Raw genomic sequence first — 14,033 nt, forward strand, 5'->3', positions numbered from 1 at the left:
CACGTTAGTTTGATACCTAAGCTACCTCCCAGTAAATGGACTCTTCCACCTAAGCTACCTCCCAGTAAATGGACTCTTCCACCTAAGCTACCTCCCAGTAAATGGACTCTTCCACCTAAGCTACCTCCCAGTAAATGGACTCTTCCACCTAAGCTACCTCCCAGTAAATGAACTCTTCCACCTAAGCTACCTCCCAGTAAATGAACTCTTCCACCTAAGCTACCTCCCAGTAAATGGACTCTTCCACCTAAGCTACCTCCCAGTAAATGGACTCTTCCACCTAAGCTACCTCCCAGTAAATGGACTCTTCCACCTAAGCTACCTCCCAGTAAATGGACTCTTCCACCTAAGCTACCTCCCAGTAAATGGACTCTTCCACCTAAGCTACCTCCCAGTAAATGGACTCTTCCACCTAAGCTACCTCCCAGTAAATGGACTCTTCCTTCCAACACTACGCGCATGCGCAATGACGAGAGGAATATAATATTGCTGGAGTCGGCGGTCTAAAGTTGTGTAGTCAGAACCACACTAACGTGAAAGTTATGGTGATTCTCGTGTACAACTGTGATTGTGTTATCTTAATGCATACCGTACCTCAAGGACAGACCGTCAACGTGCAGTATTACTGTTCATCTTTGGAACATAACCTGCGACCTTCATTGCGAAAGAAGAGGGGACACTTTCTGCTGAATCCTCCCATCATTTTGCAGGACAATACTCGGGCGCACGTGACTGATTTGTTAACTCGATGGAACTGGCTTGTGCTCTACCATCCCCCCTACTCCCCAGACTGAAACCCCTGGAGCTTTAATTTTATCCCTAAGATGAAGGAACGACTTTGTGTCATTCGCTTCCGAACTGTTTCCGAGATTCTTCAGGCAATAGACCGCTGCATTCAAACCATCAACAGAACAGGCACTGGTATGGAAATACTACGATTTCCACATCGCTTGCAACGGGTTGTACACAATGCTGGTGACTACATAAAAGGGCTGTAAAAGTTTCACAGAGGTATCTCTTTTTTTTTTTGTATCATGTGAGAATAAATAGTTGCTACTTAAATCTCCAAACCACGTAACTGGAGTGGAAAACCCATCCACTAAAATTGATCAATACTTTGAACGACTTCTAATTGTTACAAATTTCAAGCATCACTATTGGTGGGAATCAATAAGAATATCAGTAGAGGGTATTGGTTCAAAGTGGTATTTGCTCAGCCCTAGAGAGAAGAACATGTTATGAACACAAACAATTAGACCCGGTAACAAATCTTGAAAAAAAGGAGTATGCCAAATAAATCTACTCTACCTCATCAACCAACAGAAGCGTAGAGATCCTACGAGGAGCAGGTCGGCTGAATCTAGTTTCCAGAAGCTGTTGAGCCTGATCAGCAGTTGCCTTCTTCCCTGTCAGTGCCATCAGTATCTGAACGTACGCCTGCCTCGGTTCAGTGAGACGCATGCCGTTTATTTCCACGAACTGAAATGATTCGTTATTACATCACTAATTTTATTTGGTGGACATTTCTGCACTCGTTAAGGTCATTTTGCTCAAGTCAAAACAAAATGCACGATTCACACAAACATAACCGACCCTGTGAACTTTCATTACTAGAGGCATGCAAATTTCGTATTTGACAAAAACACGAAATATGAAATAACATGCTGTAATGTTCATTTCTCATGTTTCTGTGTGAGGTGCTTTTTCTACCCTGTTTTGTCACGAAATAATGCAAAATGAACTGCAAAATGCAAAGTATACTCTTAAACATGAAATTTACCGTTTATATACCAACGTGACACTTTCTGAAGTATCCTGTGAGTTATGCGATTCATGGAAAATTGATTAATTCTGCTGTAAATATTTGAGAAGCAAAAATGGACCCCTTTACACAGGAATAAACTTAATATCCTGGTAACTACATAAGTGTGCTATTAGAAGAGATATGTGTATCTTGTGTAATAAGTGCAGTTTTAAATCAAATTTAGGATTATATTCACAATTTTAAAACCAAAATGTAATTTTATATAGCACTTTTGATGTGATTATTCACCGCTATAACACCGAAATTTTATATTATTTACCGCTTTTGAACCCGAAATCGACTCTGTTTTTGTACCGAAATTTTGCTTTTTTATTTACCAAAAATAGGTTCCCTTATTCATTAGTCTAATTTTACCAACTTTAGGAACAAAAGAGCCGAAAGCGTAAGTTGTAGTGTATTGTTTATGGAAATTTCCAGACGGCATCCAGTGGAAGACCAAACTTTCTGGAAGAAATAAACCAGGGTGGCCACCCTAGGAACATGGTAAAATTCAAGTATAGTTCCCGGTTTTCAAGGCGAACATTCTAAAAATTCAAGGATACAAACAGATGTTTTTTTTTGTTTTGTTTTTATTTCAACCTCTCATCACCCACACAAATATGTATATTAACAATATTGAGGATGTGTGTGATTCCAATGTATCCAAATATTTTAATTCAATGCAAACTATAAATGTATATTTAAATATTTAATTTAAGGAGCGGAGTTTGCATTTGCCATTTCACATACTCAGATGCAAAATATATCTACAAACACAAGTCACAAATGTTACGGGATATACTAATCTACGAAAAATTGTTAATTGTATAAGAATTTGAAATTTACCTAATCAATAGGGACACAAATTTATGGTAAATAAAAACTGAGGAGAGCGGTAAATAAAATGTTAGATCAGCGGTATATACCAGCGGTGGAAAAAAATTAAACTGGCACACACTTTTTCATCATGAGAGGAAACAACATACAAAAGAGCTATAAATTGATAAACTACTTCATTTTTATATACTGTACACATACACAAGTACTTAGATTTCAACTGCAATTGCCAGTAGCGGCGATTGGGTGGGGCAAGGATAGTTTACTTTTCTTGCTACACAAGGCTTAGTATTTAGAGGCCATAGTGCAGGGGCAAAGAAAGCTAGCAAGTTCAATGAAACTGGAAGTTGAGTAGACATTCGGGGAAGAAAGGAATGCAGCTTGACAGGGAGCGAAGTTTTCGAACTGAGATTATGTGCATGGGAAATCCCAATTTGCAGCGTCTTCCTGATGTGATCGAAGATAAAACGTTCTTCAGCTGCAAGTGGTAGGAACTTTAGGCAAACGTTTCGTAACAAATCGACAGTTTGCGCGCACAACCTCGATTGCCGGTTTTTGCATGTTTTCTACTTAATTTGATCATATTTCATGGTTATTTCGCGAAAAAGTGTTCATTTCGTGGAAAAGCACACATTTCGCATTACTTTGCGAATAAAACTCATGCATATTTCATCATTGGGGGTGTATTTACGTGCAGAATGTTCAAAATTGCATCTTTTTTCACATTTTGCGGTCCCTACTAATCAACTTCAAGATATCTTGCAATAATCTTCCGTCTGTCAGATAGATTGTTCTGCTAAGGATACTAACAAAGTAAACGGATTGAGAGAATTCTGTTTTATTTTCCATGCATCTTTTTTTACCCTCCTCGATTAAAATAAAAGCTAAACTATGAAAATCTTGCCTCAAGACATTTATTAATATGTACAAATTGAATGGGATTTGGAATAATAAAAGTTGCCATTTTTCACGTCAAGGGAGAAAAATGCTTGCAGAAATCAAGCATAATTCCCGGAACTAAAGGAATTCCTGCTGGGTAGGCACCTTGTAAACCCAATTGCAGACACTACATACCTTATCTTAGCACACTTTTTTCACTACTTTATCTCTGTCCACAGTACATTGTACATGGTAATATCTTGTTTTGTGAGTGTCCATTCATCAATCATCACTGAAAAGTAACAAAAAGAAAAAAGTGGCACAAAATTATAAAAATGCAACGTGTGTGTATTTTTGGTAGCTCTGACACTTTTGGCTAATCATCATGATGACGATGAGATGAAACTGACGAAGGGACACTCTCAAAGAACACCCTTGCTGGGAATTGAACCCGGTAGCATAAGCAGCAAGATCGAAAGTCGACAACCTAAAGCACTCAGCCGGCAAAACATGCAATAAAATACAAAAATTCAATTCAATAAGTGTGCAACTATGAAAATTAATAACACGTAGATGATCCTTGTCTATTGTGGTGTACGTATTTTTTATTTTATTCTGCCTTTCTAAGTGGCTATTTTCAGCCCACACACTCGTCATGAGAGGAAAGAGAACATCTTTTGTGGTACAAAAGTACACACATTAAAAAGATGCTGAAAGCTGACATTTTTCAGTGTCCCATCATAAAAACAGAACGGCGGTTCCTTTAGTGAACATTTTCAGTAGCTAGTGGTCGGCCATGGAAAACAGAAAGAGGAAATGTTACACGCTTGACCAAAAAGTAAAATTTATACTGGAAGTGGACACTAATGCAGAATCTAGCTTTTAGATTTGTTAATTTACCACTTTGTGACAGAAATAATCTGTATTACGTGTATTTTGTTGCTCATATTTTAATAACGATATGAAATGGTATCTAAATCTGATTTGCAAGTAATCCTCAGGTATACGTATTACTGTATTTACTCTTCACCTTGACATATGTATAACTCAGATTCAAATGTAATTGAAAGCTGCAAAATCAGGGTGGGAGCAAAAAACTTCATACTTGGCAAGATTCTCGATTTTCTGGTTCATCTTGACTGCTACAGAAACACGCATATAACCACTAGCACAATGTGACTTGCAGGAAATCTCACACACAACTGGCTCATGCTGGGTAACCTAACATATCCTTCTGTGAATGGACTAGCGGCAGAAGACGAGGGTATTCCAATAAATTGTCTCCCAGTACGATTAGCTCCTCAATGTCATGGGTGCCTATGCAGGAAAATAGTTCAAAGTATGTACTTTCAGAGTAAAAAGGTTTCGTTCATCCTTTTCTTTCTTATTACCAAACAGATACTACATTCTGGACATGCCTCATAGACAAAACAAAAAATATAACAAATTTACATAGATTTATGTAAATGATCACTCACAGTGAACTCTGGTAAATCTCCTTGTTCATAACTGTTCTGCAAATTCTTCACCACTTCTTGTACTGTTGCAGTCTTTCCTGTTCCGGGCACACCACTGACATACATGCAGCTAAAGGAAGATAAAGAAAGGCTCCGAGATAAAGAATATAACACATGCACACATATATTTGGGCTGGGAAATTAATTTAGTATAAACAACCCTTTACTGTCAGGAACCTAAATTATAGCATAAGAATAAAATAAATCAAAGGCTACGTGTCTACAATTTTGTTAAAACAAAATTCCCTGATTATTCCAGGTATTCCAGGCTAAGAACCAAAATTTTCCAGCTCAAGTCATTATGGCAATTCATGTATTTCAACATGTTTGTAAATAAGGACTTTTTGGGTTGGTTGATTTGGTGTTTTAAGTCCACTTTATGCACAGTAAGGTTTATTTGGGACCTACAGTTTAAAGTGGGATCCGAAGCACTTTGTGCCTGCACTGGGTATCGAACCTGGAAGGAATTTTTTGGGACCCTGCAGCCACCACGCCCCTGGGCCGAATTGGGTTTTACTGCAGTTTTGGCACTTGGGACAGATACCCTTTCGATCACCGCCATTTTTGTAAATTATATTAATTATATTAATGCTGTACAAGATTGATTGATTGATTTGGTTTTAAGTCCACTTTATGCACAGTAAGGCTAATCGGAACTAGACCTACAGTTTAAAGTGGGATCCGAACCACTATGTACTTCCACAGGGTATCAAACTTGGAACCCCTTGATTTGCTGTACAAGAGAAGATGAAACCATGCTAAATACGAAAAACTGAGATAGCCATCTTGGGTGCCAGAATAGCAACAATAGAGGTATTTTAAAGCTCGAAACTCTCCGGGGTCCGAATTTTGGGCAATTTTTCACGGCTAGGATTTTGTATGAAAACTGGTTTTGGGTCGATATTCAGATACTTTAGACTAACTAACTAACTCTCTAGCCTTCTTAAACCCGAAGGTTCATGGCTGCAGCAACACAGGCCTTCCATCTGTCCCTATCTTGAGCAAGATCTATATACTCTTTTCCATCTCTACCGATTTCCTTTAGGTCCATCTCAACGTTGTCCCTCCATCTTCGTCTTGGCCTTCCTACAGGTCTCTTACCATCTGGTTTCCCAACAAGAATCCTGTAAACTCCTCTTTCCTCTCCCATTCGTGCCACATGGCCTGCCCACCTAAGTCTTCTTGATTTAATTATTCTAATGATATCTGGACATGAGTACAAATTATGTAGTTCTAAATTATGTAACCTTCTCCACTCACCTGTCTCCTCATCCCTTTTAGGTCCAAATATTTTCCTAAGGATCTTATTTTCAAATACTCTCAATTTATGTTCCTCTTTCAATGTAAGGGACCAAGTTTCACACCCATATAATACTACAGGCAAAATTACTGTTTTGTATATTTTAACTTTTAGTTTCTTAGATATTAAACGAGAAGACAAAAGTTTATGAAGAGAGAAGTAACATGCATTTCCTGAATTAAGCCTACTTTTTATTTCCTCTTTAATATAATTTTCATTTGTTAATATTACTCCTAAGTATTTGAATTTGGAAACTGGTTCAAACGAGTTGTTATCAATAATTAGATTTTGATTATTACCTAACACTTGGTTTCGGCCTGTAAGCATATATTTAGTTTTCTCTTGGTTAACTTCCAAACCTATTTCTTTAGCAGTTTTGAAAAATATTTTAGCATTATTCTTAATTGTATTCACATCATCCCCCAGTAAGTCTACATCATCTGCATATGCTAACAAGATACTTTAGACTGAGTACTTTAATGCCAGGTAACGGGTTTCGGCATTGGAGCTCCGGTTACAGCACCATGAGCAACTAAAAAAGTGGCCTTTCGGAAGCGTATTTTGGAAACTTGTTGGGGAAAAATTATAAAGAGAAGGAAGACTGAACAGAAACTGCCTGTCAGATAGGGGCATCCGGGATGAGCTTTTATATATTACTTGCCATGTTTGAACAAAAAAATCATAACAATTACAGCATAAATAACACATAATTATAGTAAAATTTAGTAACATGTACATTAATCCTAATATCAACTGAACACAACACAAACATTGCAACAAGAAAATGGTAAATGCCAATAGCCACTCGCTGCAGTATATTTCTACCTGAAAATAGTTCAAAACATGACCCCATTTCTGAAATATACACTACAACTACCGGTAATACTCAGCATACCAAACTCAAGTACAGTTTCCTTGCTTGTCATTTTTCTTTGTTAATAAACCTACTTTTAGTGCACTACAAAAAGTTTTGATTTTTAGAAACAGTAAATTTGCATGACATTTCCAAGAAAAGTAAATTCCCTGATTTTTCCAGACTGGTAGACACCGTATCATGCCGATGGTGTGACTCGAACCCGGAAACTCTGGCATCATAACTCGATAGTCTAATCACACCTTCTGAAGTGCTGGAAAAGTTGCTTCTTAAAAGCAAATTACACGAGCGATCTTCAGTGGATCTGAAGTCTCCGCTGACACGGGATTCTAACAGAATTCCACAGAAGAGTAGAAATAAAGCAACATCAGCTTTAGGCAAGAAAAGACAGTTAACGACAAAACGGAACTTGCCAACGGCTTTAACAAAGAGAAATTCGAATTCCCCATAAATAATTCGAGAAAACATTGCTCAGCCACAGTTGTACTCAGAAATCTATCGCGTAAACAGTTGTTGCCTCCAAGTTATCAATCGATACGTCCAGAGTTACGACGAGAGTTGCGCTACCAAAAGAAGTTTATTTCAAGACCGGGTGTTGTCTATGGATTCAACGAGACCATCACTCTACAGGACACCAGTGGTAAACAAACATTCCTTTATCCCCATTATATTATTCTCACAACCCTGCCAGACCAGTCAAATCCGAAGTATTAATATTGAATGTTCAAGTGTTGTTCTTATTTCACAGGGGCAAGCACCACTTTGTTATGTACATGTTAACGTTATTTCTCTGGGATGTCATCCCATCACCTTTGTGTCCCTCTTGCTAAGCAAGCGAGTTGCTTCAGGCTGTCTTAGCCGTAAGTAACGATCCCCAAAACCTAAGGCTTTTATACAACACTATGGATATTGGATAATTTTCCATCCATATTTCGAATATGAGGATATTGGATATTCTGCTATCCAAATTATCCAGATACATTCCGAATCCTCTGGCATTATCCAGATATCTGATATTCAGATTATCCAAATCATCAACATATTCAAATTGTCCAGCTATTCGAATTATCCAGATATCCAAATGTGTGCATTATCTGGACAGTTTTATCATTTATCCATTTTATGGACTATCCACATACTCTTTCATTAGTCATTTCCGTGTTTCGCTCTATGTATTTTTCCACAAATCCTTTATCCAAGTCTGTTCTATCCAGATATCTGAATTCTCTGGATATTCAGGTTATCCGTATATCCAAATTATCCATGGATACCGGATAATTTGAAATCTGGATATCCGTTATTAGGATTTTGGGCCATCACTAGTAGAATTGGTCCCGGGTTCGATGCCCGGTGGAGGCACATAGTGGTTCGGATCCCACTTTAAACTGTAGGTCCAGTCCCGATTAGCCTTACTGTGCATAAAGCGGACTTAAAATACCAACTCAATCAATCAATCAAACCTAGTAGAATTATTGAACTTATCAAAAAGGTAACTTTTAACATACGTGTACATTTTCTTTATATATAATTCAATGAATGTTCACTGTATTTTCCAGGTCTCATTGGCAGACAAAGGTTTCATATCGGTCTATGTGCACTAACTTTACAAAAACTTATGGTTATGTTGCGAAAACAAACATAAATGACCAAACTCACCCTCCTGCTCCATCCAAGATCTTTCCCTCCACGAAGGAGTAGATGTTGGCAAATTCATTTTCTCTGCACGGCAACGAGTCTGGCACAGCGGACACGTGGAGTCTCGCTCTGGCTTCTTCCAGCGGCCCTCTCGGCGTTGCAACTGAACTCTGACGAGACGGCAGCGACGGTGTAATGACTTTCTTCCTCCCGGAGAACTGAATAAGAAACAATAATTTATGCCTCAAAGACTGTACAGGGTGTCCCAAAATGATCACCCTGATTTCAATTGGGAGGGTTCCAACCGAATACAAATTTAATCATGCTATCAAGTTTTGCAGACAATTTTAAAATACATTTCCAGACCATTCTGTGGACCTATAACATCTTGATAATAATTAAAAAGCAGGATGGGATGCCCTTCCTCTACGTGTATACATATGGAGGTACAAGGGTTAAATGAAAAGGTACAAAACGACACTGTCGGTGTAAATGAATACTTCATTCAAAGTATCCTCCATAGGCCTGAGCACATTGATCCCATTGATGAACGAGCCGAATGATTCCTTTTTCCCAGAATTCCTTTGGCCGTGAAGCGACCCAGTCCTTCACAGCGTCCTTGAGTTCATCGTCTGAGGTGAAGCACTTTCCTTTCAGGGGACCAAACACATGGAAGTCACAGGGGGATAAGTCCAGACTGTAGGGCGGATGGTCTAGCTGCTCCCACTTGAACCTGGCCAGTTCCGCGTGTGTGACCCTGGCCTGGTCTCGGGTCATCAAGCAAACTCTCACGGCCTGCACGAAAACGGGCACTCCATTTCCTCACTGATTTGTCAGACACACAGTCTTCCCCGTAAACGTTCACCATCCGGCGATGAATATCGGCCGGTTTAACACCTTCCGCTGTCAGAAAACGGATAACGCCTCGCTGCTCCTCAACAGTCGAATTTGCAAATGTTAACGCCATCCTGTCCGAACACGTACTGCCGCGTTACTTGGACGGCGCTCTGTATCGGAGCCTCTGCTCTCTCCTGCGCATGAGCGTTCCCCTGCATGCTCCGATGCCGCGTGGCGACTCCAATCGCACCCCTACATATCACGCTACGTTCTCCCATCGCGGCATCGGTATTATATAAACGATTCCGTTGTTACGACGTTTCGTACCTTTTCATTTGATCAACCCTTGTATGTTCTTATGTGCACTGGCACCTTAAATTTACTCCAGGATGCACCCTTTATGTGTCTAAATTTCAATTAAGGTTATTTTACATCATCTTTCTACCTCTGCTGGTTAATCTTCATGAACCTGAATGGTGAAATGATTAAATAACTGAAGGAAGAAATTCAATTTTCATGCCTAACCCAGGGCTGGAACCTGGGTACCTTGATTTCATAACATGCTGTTTTTCATAAAGTATATAAATACGAAGAAATTAGTTCTCACTTTTATCCGCGAAGCTGTTTTTATTTTTTTTTCGATTAATTTCAGTGGCCACTCCACCCATCCTCGTTGACTTGCTGTACTGTTACTTGAGACGCACGCCAAGCAACAGTACAGCAAGTTCCAACGAGGATGGTGGCAGTGGCCACTGAAATTAATAGATTGATTGATTTGTTGTTTTGAGTCCACTTTATGCACAGAAAGGCTAATCGGGACTGGACCTACAGTTTAAAGTGGGATCTGAACCACTATGTGCCTCCACCGAGTATCGAACCCGGGACCCTTGATTACAAGGTGACGACGCTACTACTGCGCCATCGAGGAGGCCCTGAAATTAATCGAAAAAGTAAAAACAGCTTCGCGGATAAAAGTGAGTACTAGATTCTCCGTATTTATGCTGTTCTCGATATTCTTGTACAAATTAAATGCATACAAACTCTACAAATAGCTGCAAACCGATACAATTTACCACATACAAGAAAACAAATAAAAAAAAGGTAAAGTGCTCCCCTGTGCTTAGCACCATGCCATGAAGGCGTATAGGGGGTGTGGGTGTAACGCCCCACACTTTCTTGATCCGGTCGTGAGTGGGGGTGATGTGATCAGCATCACGCCCCTGACCACCTTTACCCCCCAGGGTTTCCCCCAGGTAGCCATGTTATTAGACGCTGGGTGGGCGCCGGGGCCGCTTCCATCCTTAGAAAAGTTCCCGGATTTGAACCGGCCGGGGATCGAACCCGGGACCTTTAGCATGGTAGTCAGACGCGTTACCGACTGAGCCACCGCGGCCAACAAGCAAAATACAAGCAAACAAATACACAATATAATTAGACGACAAGAACAGATCAAATACCTGGCTGGATTTGGGGGTCCTTGGTGTTCTGGAAACACGTGGAGTCCTAGGCGTTCCAGTTGTCTTTGGGGTCTTTGGTGTCTGTGCCCCCTTCTTCTTTCCGCGAGGCTTTGGATAAAATTCATCATCACTTCCTTCATCCGTGCTCATGGAAGATGAAGGATCAAAATCGCTTTCACCACTTGCTGCTTTCTGCTCAACCTGCTTCATCTTTGTTGATTTAGTGCTTGCAGATGCAGCTTTCTGCTTGTAAAATAATGAAAATGATTAGAACTGGCAATTTTCAGGATGCCATCTCATCACAAATTTTAAAAAATGTTACTTTTGGATGCTGTTTTACATCTATTTTTAATTTTTCTACTCGAGGGGATGATGATTGATGAGTTAATACAGGGTGTCCACTCTAGAACCATGGTAAAATTCAAGTATAATTCCCAGTTTTAAAGGCAAATTTTCCAAAAATTCAAGCATACAAGCACATGTTTTCTCTCCTTCAACCTTACGTATTACCGCCTCCCTTCACACATACACACACAGATATATGAACAATATAAACGGTCTGTGTAATTCCAATGTATCCAAAAATTCTAATTCAATTCAATTAAACTGTATCTTGTATATTTAAAATATTTATTCATATTATGGGAAAGAGGGAAGCGGTAATAGATAACTGAGATACTCATGTTTTCCGTGAAGCTGTTTTAAAGTTGAAGTTATGTAAAAATACTTAAAACAGCTTCGCGGAAAACGTGAGTACCTGAATTTAAATATTTAATTTAAGCTGTGGAATTTACATTTACCATTTCACACACTAAGACCTGAAAAACGTGTACAAACACAAGTCACAAATGTTACTGGATATACTAATCTTCGAAAAATTGTTAATTGAATATAATTTCAAACTCAATTTTAACTAATCAACTTCAAGACATCTTATCTTGCAATAATCTACCGTCTGTCAGATAGATTGTTCTGCAAAGGATGCTAACAAAGTAAACTAAACAGACAGAGAATTCTATTTTATTTCCATGCAGCTTTTTTTCCCTTCTCAATAAAAATAAAAGCTAAAATGTGAAAAATCTGCCTCATGGCATTGATAAATATATTTAAATTCAATGGGAAAGTTGCAATTTTTCATGTTTACGGAGAAAAATTCAGCAGAATCCTGGAGCCATAATTCACGCAGAATTCAAAGTGAGTAGCAACTCTGTAATGAATTTGAATTTGAATTTAAAATTTTGGGTGCGTCAGCACGAAGGCTATTTTGCACCCATCACATTATACCGGGTCCAGCCCCTTATCGTTACACAGAACAACTCTAACGTTGCATAACTAAAATCATAAAATATTCTGACTTCCGTTAAAGCTGAGGCTGGAAAGAAGCACTCAGCACAAATAAGGACAACACACACAAAATTATACTGGGTATGGGGCCAATCGCCAGAGCCTCGTTAGTCTGCAGTCCAAGGTGTACTATGTGGAAGTGAGGTTGACTATTGGGTGCACTACGTGGAAGGAGCACCCCTTACACCCCACCCTGTAATGAATTGGTGATGAGACAAACATAATGATACATCCACGCCTGACAAGGGTTCAAACATGCGACTTCTGATTTCACAGCACATGACACTAGCCACTCTGCCACAGAGGCTGGTAGGATGTAAAGTTCAAAATAGTACAAGAAAGGTAAAAAATTTGCAAAAAAATTGGCGTCATGAGCAGCAATGAGGCTTGATGCATTGACCACATGTCACCCAATGAGTAGCAACTTGACAGGCACTGGCTCTCGGAGGGCTGTTGTGCTATGGAGTAAGTTATTATAACTCTAATTCAAATAATAATATATAAATAACTTACGTGAGTGAGTAGGAATGTTTCAGAACGACGTTTCGGAAGTCCGTATGTACTACTTCCTTCATCAGGTAATAAAATAAAAAAAGTTTAGGTGCCAAACATGGTACCGCGTTGTTAAATCATAAGTTGAGGATTCAGGTTGAGGATAGAAAAGGTATCCTCAACTTACGATCTGAATCCTATCTGAATCCTCAACTTATGATTTAACAACGCGGTACCATGTTTGGCACCTAAAGTTTTTTATTTTATTACCCGATGAAGAAGTAGTACAGACTTCCGAAATGTCGTTCTGAAACATTCCTACTCACTCACGTAAGTTATTTACATATTTTTATTTGAATTGATAGTCAGTAAAACACACCATTGTAATATGATTATAACTCTAAATGAAACCATGAACAAAAGACCAGACGAAAGCAATAATTAACAGTGCAAAAACATCAACAGCAAAAAAACAGATAACATCATAAGGTACCGTAAAATTTCATTTCATCTCAAACTAAAAGTTGCAAATGAATAACTATTGGATTGGTGCGAATGAAATGTCCGGCCCAGGTGCGTCATTGCCAAAGGCCAAAAAAATCAAAACTACAATACGTGGTTAATCAAAATAATTGCCGTCTGCAGCCACACACTTTTTCCATCGCTCAGCCAACAATTGGATTACATGGTGAAAGAAGTCTGGAGTCTGCGATGCAAATAACTCCTCAACGGCATGTTGCACCGCCTGATCATCAGCGAAGGTCTTCCCTGTCAGGAAGTGATCGAGATGTCGGAAGAGTTCGTAGTCAGTGGGAGAGAGGTCGGGAGAATATGCTGGATGAGGAAGGGTTTCATATTGCAACTCATGGAGAGCCTGCACCGTCCTTTGAGCGACATGCATTGTCTTGCAACATGAGGACACCATGTCTGTGGACCATTCCTGGATGCTTGCAAAGAAATTTGCGGTGCATTTCATGGAGTTCAGCACTGTAACGATCTGCATTGATGGTTTCACCTCGCCTGAGAAAGACATGATGGATCACACCACCATAGACCA

The 14,033-nt window shown here is 39.3% G+C and overlaps 1 protein-coding gene across 3 annotated transcripts in view; it reads right to left on the reverse strand.

Annotated features, from left to right (window-relative positions):
- The window catches only part of Orc1 (origin recognition complex subunit 1), a 55,591-nt gene that overhangs the window by 13,294 nt on the left and 28,264 nt on the right, over positions 1 to 14,033 (reverse strand). For 2 of the 3 annotated variants that reach the window (XM_083112301.1, XM_083112299.1), the window contains 4 exons: positions 11,141 to 11,386; positions 8,868 to 9,064; positions 4,999 to 5,107; positions 1,309 to 1,479 (listed from right to left, as the gene is read on the reverse strand). In XM_083112301.1, coding sequence (XP_082968427.1) covers positions 1,309 to 1,479; positions 4,999 to 5,107; positions 8,868 to 9,064; positions 11,141 to 11,386 — 723 coding nt within the window. The remainder of the gene's footprint in view (positions 1 to 1,308; positions 1,480 to 4,998; positions 5,108 to 8,867; positions 9,065 to 11,140; positions 11,387 to 14,033) is intronic. The other variant, XM_083112300.1, reaches the window with a different exon arrangement.

Source organism: Lepisma saccharinum, chromosome 26, assembly GCF_977018435.1.
Source record: "Lepisma saccharinum chromosome 26, izLepSacc3.1, whole genome shotgun sequence".
NCBI lineage: Eukaryota > Metazoa > Arthropoda > Insecta > Zygentoma > Lepismatidae > Lepisma > Lepisma saccharinum.